The sequence below is a fragment of the Pituophis catenifer genome, unplaced genomic scaffold (assembly GCF_029215685.1).
Source record: "Pituophis catenifer annectens isolate HBS135680 unplaced genomic scaffold, rPitCat1.0.hap2 SCAF_6, whole genome shotgun sequence".
In the NCBI taxonomy this organism is placed as follows: domain Eukaryota; kingdom Metazoa; phylum Chordata; class Lepidosauria; order Squamata; family Colubridae; genus Pituophis; species Pituophis catenifer.
Window position 1 is genome coordinate 42951527 of NW_027256886.1, and position 12889 is coordinate 42964415.

Genomic DNA, 12889 nt, shown 5'->3' on the forward strand with positions numbered 1-12889 from the left:
GGGATTGCCTGCCTCATTCAAAAGTATCTGTGTGGGTTATATTTCCAACATTAATATGTACGAGTAAAATTGCATAAAATAAACAATAAGCAGCCCCTCCCCCAGAATTAAACCACAGATGAAACCAGAGAATAAGTAATAAAATAACTATAAATCAAAGGATCCCTTAAAAGTCTTTTTAATAATTTCCTGCAGTCTAATAAGGTATTTTTTTATGATAGACAAGGCTAACAAAGTAGTTTCCTAAAATAAGTCCACTTCAAGCCCTCATTAAAAGAATTAGCTTATTCTGGCAAATCAGCTTCAGATACCTTTTAGATGCAGCAAATCTAAAACAAGTTTCAAATCTTTATGGCTGACCCAGCGTAGAGGAAAAATACATGAGTTTTTGGTTGTTAATCTTCATATAAACTATCAGTATATTGGCTTTCTGAGTGAACACAGCTATCTTTCTTGCCTCTCTCTCTTGCTGCATATTAAGGAGGAACTTGGTTATTTTGGAATGCCAAGTCTAGATGCTATGAGTTGGCCAGAATAGTTGACTATCTTTTTTTGGTCAACCTGGGGTTGCAGTCAGCCTGGCAAGCTCCATTACTCACCCAGCAGCAGATGGTGACTGTCAAGGGATGCTGGGAGGGGAGGAGCCGGGTGGTTGCCTCGGTGATTTCTGTATCTCCACAGCAACGGAAAGGTCATCCAGAAGGCCCCTCATGCTCTCCTTTTCTGTATGAAGCTCAGAGATCTGTTGAAACATGAGTTAGGGGTATGGCTGTAATTAAGGCTCTGCTGGGGTGAGGCAGTATACAGTGGGTGAATGGGGTTTATATGTGAGTTTTCAAGCTAAGTGGAATTTATTTTGGGGACGCCACTCCAGAACTCTTCTGAATGTTATATATTGGAGTTATGCTTCATGCAAGTAAAATGAAGACTGAATTCACACTGCTTTATCCTCACACTGAGAATAATCTATTTTTTTAAAAATTTGATTTATATGCCGCCCTTCTCCGGAGACTCAGGGCGGCTTACAGTGCGTTAAGCAATAGCCTTCATACTTTTGTATATTTATACAAAGTCAGCTTATTGCCCCCACAATCTGGATCCTCATTTTACCTACCTTAGAAAGGATGGAAGGCTGAGTCAACCTTGAGCCTGGCGAGATTCGATCTTACTTTAATTGCAGACAGCTGGTGTTAAATTACAGTGCTCTGTCTGTTGAGCTATCCATATTATCCATATGTCTTGTGTCAAAATACAGGTAGTCCTCAACTTACGACCACAGTTGACCCCAAAATTTACGTTGCTAAGCGAGACAGTTAAGTGAGTTTTGCCCCATTTTATGACATTTCTTGCCACAGTGGTTAAGTAAATCACTGCAGTCGTTAAGTTAGTAACACCGTTGTTGTTAAGTGAATCCAGTTTGATCCCGATTGATTTTGCTTGTCAGAAAGTTGCAAAAGGTGATCGCATAACCCCGGGACACTGCAGCCATTGTAAATATGAGTCAGTTGCCAAGCATCTGAATTTTGATCACATGACCATGGGGATGCTGCAACGCCCGTCAGTCCCTTTTTTCAGGGCCGTTGTAACTTTGAACGGTCACTAAACAAACTGTAAATTCAGGACTACCTGTAAATGCAAAACTAACTTACTTATCTTGGATTTTGTAAGTTTCTGAATCTGTATTGTTCAAAGCTAATGTTCTGTCTGATACATAGCAGCCTCCATTTTATCACAAGAGCATTCCTATATACATGTTGATTGGGTTGTGTAAAATTGGGTGAATATGAATTACAGTTTTGCTCAGTTTTTCCAGTCCGAAATTTGTTTCAACCTGTAATCCATGTCATTTTATTATTTAAAAAATACACAAATATTGTGTTAATGTTTATGTACATTTCTCATCATGCGTTTAGTATACTGTACTTGTATGTGTATTATGCACAAGTGATTTTTTTACATATATGGGTTTGTCTGCATTTTGTCTCTAAATTCATGCTTCTTTATACACATTTTGTTCTGTCATATGATTTTGAAAAAAAAAAAGTGGATTTTGGCATTAGACTGTATATTTGTTTGGATTAAATAGCACTGAATGCAATCCAAATTTCTTGGTTTCCAGAGCAACTGCTATCGAGCAACTATATCTTAATTGTAAAGAAGTATATATCTCAGGAATGAGTAGTGTGGGCCACTCCAGCTGTTTTCTTCATATCATTGCTGGGAAAGTGACCAAAAAGAGTCTTTGAAATGCCAGGAATAAATATGCAATTATAGCATGATTGATCAATTGATTATATGCCATCAAGTTGGTGACAATTCTTAGCCATTGCCTGCATGATTCACTCGCCCCCCCCTCCCGTATAGACACATCATGGTATCTGAATATAATTTCTAAGTCCCTCTTTGCTACTATACTGAGTGCTAGTCTGCAATTTTTCTATTGCAGATAATTGATATTAAAAGGCAGAAGCTATCCATCACTTTAGTATCTTCATTGTCAGGTGAAGATTTGAAAGGTGATTTGCTGTACCTGTTGTTGTTAGTTTGGTCTTTATCTTTAATCTTAATCCCATATTTTTCACTGTTTTCCTTGACTTTTATATAAAGTCATAATGCGTAAAATTCCATGTCTTGGCCTGATTTTTGATCTGGTAGTTTTTAGTTGTTTCTTAGTCACTTTTATTGTGGTGATGTTTCTGCAGTTGTCAGCTAAGCATTCCCAACATTAATTAAATAATCAGTACCAACGGCTATACCTGAATGGAGAAAATGAGGTGCTGCAACATGTGTGATATAGACATGATGGCACCTGCCATGTATAGAACTGGTCTTTCTTGCTTACCAAGAGCTGTTAATGTTTTGGCATGTTGCTTCTTCTAGAAGAACAAAGGCAAGCTCTGGCTTTGTTCTGCTGATTTAAATGAGGGAAAAGGGAATGAGTGGAAAAACACCCATAAAAATGGAATAGAATATTCTATAATTACAGACCTCAAGGGTTGGCAACTTCACAAAAATAGGAAACAGTAATCCACTGCAGATTTGATTATTTCATCAAGTCACATTCATTCATTTCTATTGCCTATAACCACCATGTTCTTCTAAGGAAGAGATGTTTCGCGGTTGGGTTTTTAGTCCATGTTTCAATAACCAATGCTGAAACTGTTATGGCTTTTTCCTAAACTATGTCAATTTCAGAAAAGCGCATGGGGACTGAGGTAGATGACATTTAAACATAACAAAAGCAATTGGTGGATTATCCTTTAAAAGAGCAGTGCGATTCTAGATATATTCTCTTAGCCAGCCAACAAATGTCACTAGAGGGCTCCATGTGCTGCTCATCAATTTCCTCTATAATCAATGCATTTCATTGTCAAAGATTCCAGTTTCTCTCCCTTCCCATTCTATCATGTTGATCTAGAGGATAGGATCAATAGTAGCATTTTGAAACTGAAGCCTTATATAATATGTTCCATATAAGTTTGCATTGACAGGAATTCTCAAATCCAGGGTAAGCGCCTTATAGTATATACTTTCCTTTTCTTCAATAAAAGAACATTCATTTAAACCGTATTTAGGATTCTTGGAGTCACTAACCAATAGTTCATCCAACAGTGGTATTAATCTGCCTTTCATTGAGGGAAGATATTGTTCTGTAATGATCTTGAAGCTTATCTCTGTTAAATGCTTTGATGGTACCAAATCATGTGCCCATAAACAACTTCAGAAAGGTTAGAATATGAAAATAGATTCTACACTGAGGATTTTCATCATTGTGCTTAAGCTGCAATTGTCAGCAAGCAGGTCTTGTAATCTTGTGCAGAATGAAATACCATCTACAAGCTCGGAACAATCCAAGTAGTTAGAGTACAGTAATCATATATACAAATTGGATTATACATATGAGAGAGTTTTCCAACATTGAGAGTACTAAAAGCTGCAATTTTTATGTGTCACTAAGATCACCAAAAGGATCTAGGCAACCTTTCTTGTATATGTATCAGTGTGGTATCTGAAATACATAAACTTATAATTCTGAAACACTCATTTGTCTCAGATAGTATGGATTATGTATTAAATTCTTTTGTCATCATTTATTTCTAGTTCTTTTGCTTATTTTTTGAGGAAACGAATGTCTCTTAATGATCTTCCAGAAGACATTATTCTGGTAATTGTGGATGTATACATCAATAACACACAGAAATTGGTGTATATTGCCACAAATATTATCCTACATAATGCTAATTGGTTGCTTAGTTTTGTTAGTTGGTTTCATTGATTTGAAATCCAACATGTCTCTGATATATTATTACTTTTGATTTGTACTGTCTTAACAAAAATCAAAATCTTTTATCTACAGTAGGTTTGGCCGAGTAGAAAAAAATAATGCTGCTTATTAATTGTAGATATTAGTTATAATTCCTACAAGAATTATCAAGGCTGTAGAGGAAAATGCTTCCTTTAAATATTAGATATTTCTCTACTACTGATCTCCTTACATGTAGCCGTTTGAAATGACAGCAGTGGGCTACCTTAATGAGTTTAACCACTTCTGTTAGGAACTGAAGACATGAAACAGACCTAGTGTACTGCAGGGTGAATCTTAGAGTGTCTGTAACATCATAATGATATTCTACAAATGTTTTGTTTTTTCTAAGTAGCATTCATTAATCTATGGCCTTTTTTTCCTTCCTCAGGCTGTTCCTCTAAGTCATTCAAGCTGTACTCTCCAAAGGAGCCCCCAAACGGCAACGCCTTCACCCCCTTTCACTCAGGCACTATGCTGGATCGAGATGTGGGGTAAGTGAAAAGCTCTATAGTCCAAAATTGGGATGTTCTTGATCAAAACCAATAAAATCTCAAACCTGCTTCTTCTATTCAGCTGTGAGGCATAACCTTTATAGCCAGTGAAGGGTCTTTAAATTCCAGATCAGAAGTAATGAAAGAAATGGGTTCTGACATCCGACAAAGATCATTCATGAGCTATATGTACTTTTTAGCCAACCTGGATATGGCCTGCAAGCTCTCTGCCCAGCTAACCAGTCACTGTCAACCTAATTAATGTAATTTGTGGGAAGCATCCCAACATTGATTACTTTGGAAGTGAGGTGGACATTAGGACTGCTAAAATGCAGGAAATAAAACTCTAAAGATACTGTTTTCTTCCCATGTTGAATCAAAATCAAATACAAAACATTACCTCCTTTATTCATATTTAATTTATATTTTTATGTTTTTTCAACTGGCAAAGTGAGTGTGATTTGTTTTTGAAGTTAAAATTAGAGAAAGAACCTGAAAAAAAAGATTCTATCCAGGATACAAAGCAGCTTTTTTCCCCCAAGATCCATTCTTGATTGGAAAGAGGATAGGCCAACACTTATTAATCATGCAGAGACATTGATGATACTAGTTTGTGCTGATAATAAAATTGTGATTATTTATATTCTCCTGGCATGCTAGTGTTCTTAGGAGCACAGTTTAAGTATCAATCTGGAGCAATGTGTTTCAAGTGGTAGGAAGTTCCAGGTCAGTTAATGTGTGATTTTTGGAAAATGAGTCCACTTATTCAATGATACCCTGACCTATAACATACTGCTCTTCAATGATGAGGAACCTGAAGATAGATGTGAGTCTTAAAATAGAGAAAACTTTCTTGCAGGGATTTTGGACAGAGATGCATAGTTCTTATAGCAGAGTTAACAACCTGAATATGATGTAGGCCATGAGAACTGCCTGCATGTAAAAAGGAAAAGGAAGTATAAGAATCAAAACTGCCAAGCAGCTTCTTGCCAGACAAAACATGCTATCAAACTCCTTGACAGAGCAAGGGGATCTCCATGGAGTAGGAATGGTCAGATTCATAAGGCTTGAATAACCAGTTTCTCCTGGCTCAGTCTCCTGTGGAAGGGTTGCAGTTTCCCTTTGGTATGGTTCTCCGTCGTGCTGATTGGATAATACAATTCATGGGTTGTTCCTCTACTTCCTTGCTTGAAGCTGAGTCAAAAGTCAAAACTGATTTTTAGAGTTTTTTACCCCCTTTTTAAAAGATGCCAAAATACAAGAAAAAGCACAAAGAAATATTCTCCACAGATGTTCACTAAGATGCAGCGCTGTTAAATCACTTCAAATATTCCAAGACAAACTTCCTTTAATTATATTTTTACTGTACATCAATGATTCTCCAGTGGGAACTTTGATGCAATACTTTTGGTTGTGAATTTTGCCAGTAATAAATAGTCAAACTGATCTCTAATTGGGGTTGTAGCTTAAACCCTTCATCCAGTCTGATGTATATGTGTTTGAGTACAGTGTGAATTATCTACAGCACTCAGTGTATTATAAGTTATGGTGATCATAATACTACCCCATAATAATAATACTTCAATAACTTTGAAGTCACTGGAGGATCTCTAAACTAAGAAATAAAATCTGAAGTGGGAGGTGGACATTGGTAAAACATGTTCTCTTCCCCCCCCCTTCCCCCCCCCCCAAAGTTATTTGTCTGGGATACACTCTGCTTTGTAATGAAATGATTTGATGGGGTTTTGATTAATCTTATATGGGCTTATTTCTTCGCAGACCAACTCCTATGTATCCACCAACATACCTGGAACCAGGGATTGGGTAAGATACCATATAAAGTTTGTGTGTCTCCTTGTTCAACTTAATGCCCTCCAAATGTGTTGGTCCTGCTGGAGAGGGGAGATGAAATTGAAAAAGCTTCTTATAATACTAGCCAGAGTACAGCTAAATCAGAATATTTCAAGTGTGATTAAAATGATTTCTTGATTATTATTATTTTCTTATTTCTAAGAAGTAAATACAAATAATATCTTATTTATTTATTGCTTTTTAATTAATAACAAAAAGAAAAAAGCAAAACACAAAGATAATAATGATGGGGAAACATATATTGTCAAAGAGAAGGAAAAAAGGAAAAAAGTGCTTTAACAAAAGTGAAAGAAATATAACAAAGGAAACATAATATGATATGGTTTTACAACAAGAAACAGTTATAATTCTATATATACTAGTCTAATGCAAATATTCAAGTATGTATACATTACATTTGAACAATTACCGGTATCTTATTCTATACTGTATTCTGTATAAATGACATTGGGCTATATCTGATAGATAATACTTAAAAAATCATCTTCATTTATTAGATGAAGTTAATATACCCACTTCCATTCAATTTTTTATATCACCATCTTTCTCCAATTTTTAAAGTTGGGTTTTTCCAAAAAGTCAATTTGCCAGGCTATTAAAATTCCATAACTTTTTAACTGATGTAATTGCTTCCAGAGATACACTGCAAGCAGTTGTAAATGTAAGCCAATTGCCAAGTGCCTGAATTGCAGTCATATGAACATGGGGTAGTGCAGTAGTTATAACTTCTAGAACAGATCATAGGTAACTTTTTTCAAGCTCGTGATAACTTCAAATGGTCATTAAGCAAACTGTCCTAAGTCAAAGACTACCTGTAATTTTCTGCATTTTCTATAAAGATGTTCTCAGAATTGCAGAACCCCAGAAAAATTGTTTAGAAATTTTCTAAGCAATTTATCTTCTGAAAATATTTTATATATATATATATAATAGTGATTTCTTAATCTTTATAATCAGGATAGAAGAATTTAGAATTTCCCATTCTAGAAACAAAGTAATCAAGTCCTATGAATATTAAAAAGTCAGCCTTTTCCATGTTGTAGTAGTGATTTGCACTCATGAGATAATGCACTTGTGTACAGAGTCCTGTTTAGAAGTTTGTAGAGCCTACAAACATGTTTAGTGAGAGCCCTGACCTGTCCATATCAATAGCTAATGCAGCTTCTGCTGTACTGCCTTAGTTCATTTAGAAATGTCTTAGGTAATTCTCTCTTAACTGCCCTGTTTAGCATCGTTCAAAGTTATGTTGCTGCTGAAAAAGTAACTTTACAACTTGTCCTTGCAGTATGACTGTTGCTGCAACAACTTTGTGATCATGTGATTTGAGATTCAGGCACATCACAACCAGCAAACATTTGTGACAGTCATAGTGTCCTGCAGTCATATGATTGCCATTTTGCAGAATCAATGAAACCAATGCAGAAGTCAGCAATAAAATTGCAAATTATAATCACACGATGTCTCGCTTAATTACTGTGGGTGATTCACTTAATAACCACAGCAGAAATGTGTTTATAAGTCCATTCTCGTCACGTGATGTCTTGCTTAATGATTGTTGCTTAGCATCAGAATTGCCAGTCCCAGTTGTAGCTGTTAAGTGAGGACTGCCTGTAGTCATCCTTTTGACTCTACTAGAACAATATAAAGTTTTTTTTTACCGGTGTCATGGATTTCTAGCCCCTTTGGCGTCATTTCATAAGGTTCAATACTGAGGGAATAAACTTCCTCTTCTGGATAGACATAAATTATGCTATTTTTCCTCAGTAGACTATAGGAGATGTATACAGTAAGTTCACTGCAATTATTTCTCATGTTGGGTGAATCTCTCTTTCAGAGCAAACTCTAAGGGCAGCAAACTGAAGCTTCATCATCTAAGTGTTTCATTATGTCCCAGAATTGATTGGGTGATTCCTTTGCCTCTTCCAAGAGTCAGGCAAAATCTCCCTACCCATACTTTTGCTGTACCATTATAGGAGACCAATGAAACTTCCCATTAAGGACTCAAAGGTTTCTAAAAGTGCTGTTCCAAGCATGAACAAAAAAAAGTGGGATAAAGGCTTGTTGCTCTCTAATTCTGGGTTTGGTGGCATCAAATTCTGCAAAAAGAATTTCTCTCAATCTGCTGATCTTTTTTAACCAGACCATTATGCTTCCAGAGCATCCTCTGATATCTCTTTCTACTTTGTTACTCAATGCATAAGTTGAAGCTCTTTGGTTAGAAGACTTCTGTTTCTATAGAAATAGAAATAGAATAACTGAGTTGGAAGGGACCTTCGAGATCTTCTAGTCCAACCCCCTGCTTAGGCAGGAAACCTATACCACTTCAGACAAATAAATGGTGTCAGAAGTTTCATGCAAAAATAAACAGTTGGAAATACTTCTCCAAAGGAAAATAATTCCACACTCATGTCCAACTATTTTACATTACTAAGAAGGATAGTGGACTTAGACTTCTTGTTTGAGGTATTCTTTATTTTAGAATATTTATCAGACCGCTCCTTCTACAAAGTGAAACATGACCTGTTTTTATAGACTGCGGAATGCTTATTTTCATGTTTTTGTAGTGTACTTACTATTGTTTTAATTTACTACGATTTTGTAGTAAATGAAATCTGTGAGTAAAATAATATTCTATCATTTGCCCTTTTATGGCCCTGAAAATATTTTCTAAATTGATGGAGTTACCTTTTTTTTTATCTGCAAGTCATTAGTCCATTCTCTTAAGTAGATGGCTGTTACATACTCCTGTGCAAAGTTATCCTGCCAAGTGCTTCTCCTTTTCATTCTCTTGGTCTTCAGATCAGTTATGAAAAAAGTTTCCTTCTTCCTTCGTAGTTTATTCAATTTACAGAGGCAATGATTATGCTGTCAGAGAAATTGCCTTGATATCATTACCATGGCTCTGTATGTTTCAAGCATGTATGCATAAGATCCTTTCTTTAGCAAAAAAGAGCCCACATTATTCCTCAGCTCTTCACATGGCAGCTTGCATTCTTCACATGACAACTAACTTCAGTGTTTTGTTCTGCAACCTACATAAGTGCTCCCCTGGAGCTGTGGTAACTCCATTAAATTTCCCTGAATATGAATGTAGGCTAACTCTTGCTCCCCATTCCACCCTGGAATGTGGCTGTTTTCTTTTGACTGTAACTGTGGCATTAGCTCATCAGGCTAAAAAATTGCACCCTACAAAGAAACTCCCTTCTTCATTTTTTCGTAGAGTGAATATTGCCTAGATATTTCCTGCTGCCAAAACAGTTTCTGTTTTTCACTTTGACATAATTATGCCTCCTTTCCCCCCACTAGGAACATTGCTCCATTCATTGGATGTCTGTTACACCTTTTAGCTGGACTTTATGGCACCCTTCTGCCAATTCAATACTTATTTTTGGCCTTCTAAGGGCTTTCTAAAAGTTTATAGGCTTTCTGCTCAAATGGGTGGTCGTAACCATCAAGGATTATTATGAGCTGCCATGCTTTTCCTCAACAGCAAGACCAGAAGCCTTCCTCTGAGACAGGAAAGCTGTGTATCATTTGCCATTAATAGATGTCTCAGAGCTTTGCTGGGCATAGTCTCAATATTCCTCCCTTATTATAGAGTGGACTTTTGCTTCTAAAAGGATGCAGTCTTTATGGAGTTCTCCTCTGGTCATCTTGGTGGGCCAAACCATACTCCTAGTAAGAAGCTTGCTAATCAGCAATCTTTCTGAATCTCAAGGACTATGATGATGAAGAATGGGTACTTATTTGTGATTGTATTTCTTTGATTGGTCAACTATTAATTCATCCAGTATGTCCTTTTACCTTGTTAACTCTGAGGTGATTTGGCTGTTTCTTTATCCTATTATATTATTGTTAGGAACAGAAGGGGTTCAGTGTAGTCCCTCTAAATGTTTCTGTAAACTCTTGAAGGTCCTGTGAAGGTGCGCAACCTAAGTGAGTGAATTCATAGATGACCTCTGACAAAACTGCTCTTACAGATAAATAACTAGTTTATTTCCTGTTCCATCTGCCTAATAATTTTTTTTTATTTTTCAGCAGAGCTACACATAAGAACCACTTAAAAGTTGTATTTAATTTTTAAAATTCAAATAAAATAAAACATTTCATAAAAATATGGTTTGAGATTACAATAGCATTTATGTCTCACCAAATAATAAAACATTTTGCACACTCAGGTTTCTTGGATAAATGGCTTTTTTTGTTAGATAATTGCTATGGTTGTTTGACAGGAGACACACACCATATGGAAACCAGACTGACTACAGAATATTTGAACTCAATAAGCGGCTTCAAAACTGGACAGAGGTATGTTACTGTGGCTTCTGGATGACTGAATTAGAAGAAAAGATAAAGCTTTGGAGGGATATAGTTCATATAGCTGTTAACGATTACACAAGAGAAGAAAGGACTATGGCTATTAATCAGTCCTTGGTTTTTATTTAACTTTTGAGAACTGATTTTACTTATTTTAATTCTTTTCTGTATCATTTGCCATTAATAGATGTCTCAAAACAATTTATAATTTAAAATTACATTAATAATTAAAACAACAAGTAAAATTAATGAGCATGTATGTTAAATGTTTTATAAAAACACATTAGAAAAATATAAAATAAACTCAGCAAAATAAATGACAAAACAATAGTAGAAACAAAATTAAGCAATAAAAAAATGACAGCCAAACTAAGAATGAGTAAGAGTCCTGAGAGAATAAAAATATTTTTGCCTATCACTGAAGAGGTAAATAAGGATGGCGTCATGCATATCTCACTAGAGGAAGACATTTCAAAGTTTAAGGGTCACCATTGGAAAGAGCCCCTCCCAATTAATTGCTTGATGTACCTCAATGAGAAGGCATTTGGAGCAGATATCATTTTAAGGTACTGGTAAGAAAATATGGAAAGAAGCCTCTTTCACATAGTGTTATTTCAAACTGCAAAACCCTTTATAAGATAAAACCTACACTTAGACTTGAAACTGGAAGCAGATTGGAAACCAGCTTTGTATGTTTATATTACCAAATTCCAGTCAGTACTCATGTCTCAACATTTTGTATTAATTGAAATGTCTAAACAGTCTCCAAGGGCATTGCAGTAATCTGAAGAAGACATCACTGGTAGATGGATCACTGTACTGAAGCTAGCTGTATCCAATAGCATAAGTAGAGGACCAACTAAATTGGTAAAAAATAATCTTGACTGCAGTGGCCACTTGCTCCTGAAGCAACAAGGATAGATCCAGAAGTACTCCCAAACTCTAAATTTAATAATTTATTTGGAATGTTCCCCTATATGGAACAGGTTGAATTCCACTCACTTGGACAGATACACCATTCATTAATAGCACCTCTGTCTTGTATTTGCTCTTCTCTGTGTCTACAGGAATGTGACAATCTCTGGTGGGATGCCTTCACCACTGAGTTTTTTGAGGATGATGCCATGTTAACAATCACTTTCTGTCTGGAAGATGGACCAAAGAGATACAGTGAGTCACATGGAGTTTCATGCCTGTTCGATATATACTATTGTCTTATTTCATAAATCTTTCATGCATAAAACCACAGATGCAAATAGTTATCTGCTTATCCACCTCCTGGAGTAAATCCTAAGGGAACAGCTTCCATTGTCTTTATGACCTTGGGAACTAGTACACATTTGCTGTAGCTGCCTCAGATGCCTCTTTGTCTTCATAGTCCATCACAAAAAGGAATATTCAGAAGAATTCTGAACATTAAATTCAGAAATTAAGAAAGTTGGTTTTAGACTAAGTAATGTATATATTAAGGGACACGGTATCTGGTGGTAAAGACACTGGGCTTTTTCACTGGAAGGCTGGCAGTCCAAGACACAAGCATCTTGCAAAAGCATGCAAATACAAGTAGATAAAATAGATACTACTTTAATGGGAAGGTAACAGCATTCTGTGTACCTTGCTGACCACATGACTGCGAAAGTGTCTTCGGATAACATTCCCAGCGAGCATTTAGCATTTATCATCTTGTATAAGAGTTGTACTCCCCATTGGATATTTTTTGAAATTCCCAGCTAGAATATATTACCTTTGGGTTGACAAACGATTTTCAGGAATGATTTATGTTGAAAATTCCTTGTTCCACCTACTTATTATATTTTTGTTATTCTAGGGGGATTTGTATTTCTTACATTAAAATTATGTATCACTAATCACAATACTGCTGGAAGTCCACTTTATGTAATGC

General features: G+C 35.9%; 1 protein-coding gene across 7 annotated transcripts in view; it reads left to right on the top strand.

Annotated features, from left to right (window-relative positions):
• The window catches only part of LDB1 (LIM domain binding 1), a 67452-nt gene that overhangs the window by 37668 nt on the left and 16895 nt on the right, over positions 1-12889 (top strand). For all 7 annotated transcript variants that reach the window (XR_011600530.1, XM_070946391.1, XM_070946387.1 and 4 more), the window contains exons 2-5: positions 4695-4797; positions 6577-6621; positions 10902-10977; positions 12054-12156. Coding sequence is in view for 6 of the 7 variants with exons in the window: in XM_070946391.1 (XP_070802492.1) it covers positions 4695-4797; positions 6577-6621; positions 10902-10977; positions 12054-12156 (327 nt within the window). In the remaining variant the exon portion in view is untranslated. The remainder of the gene's footprint in view (positions 1-4694; positions 4798-6576; positions 6622-10901; positions 10978-12053; positions 12157-12889) is intronic.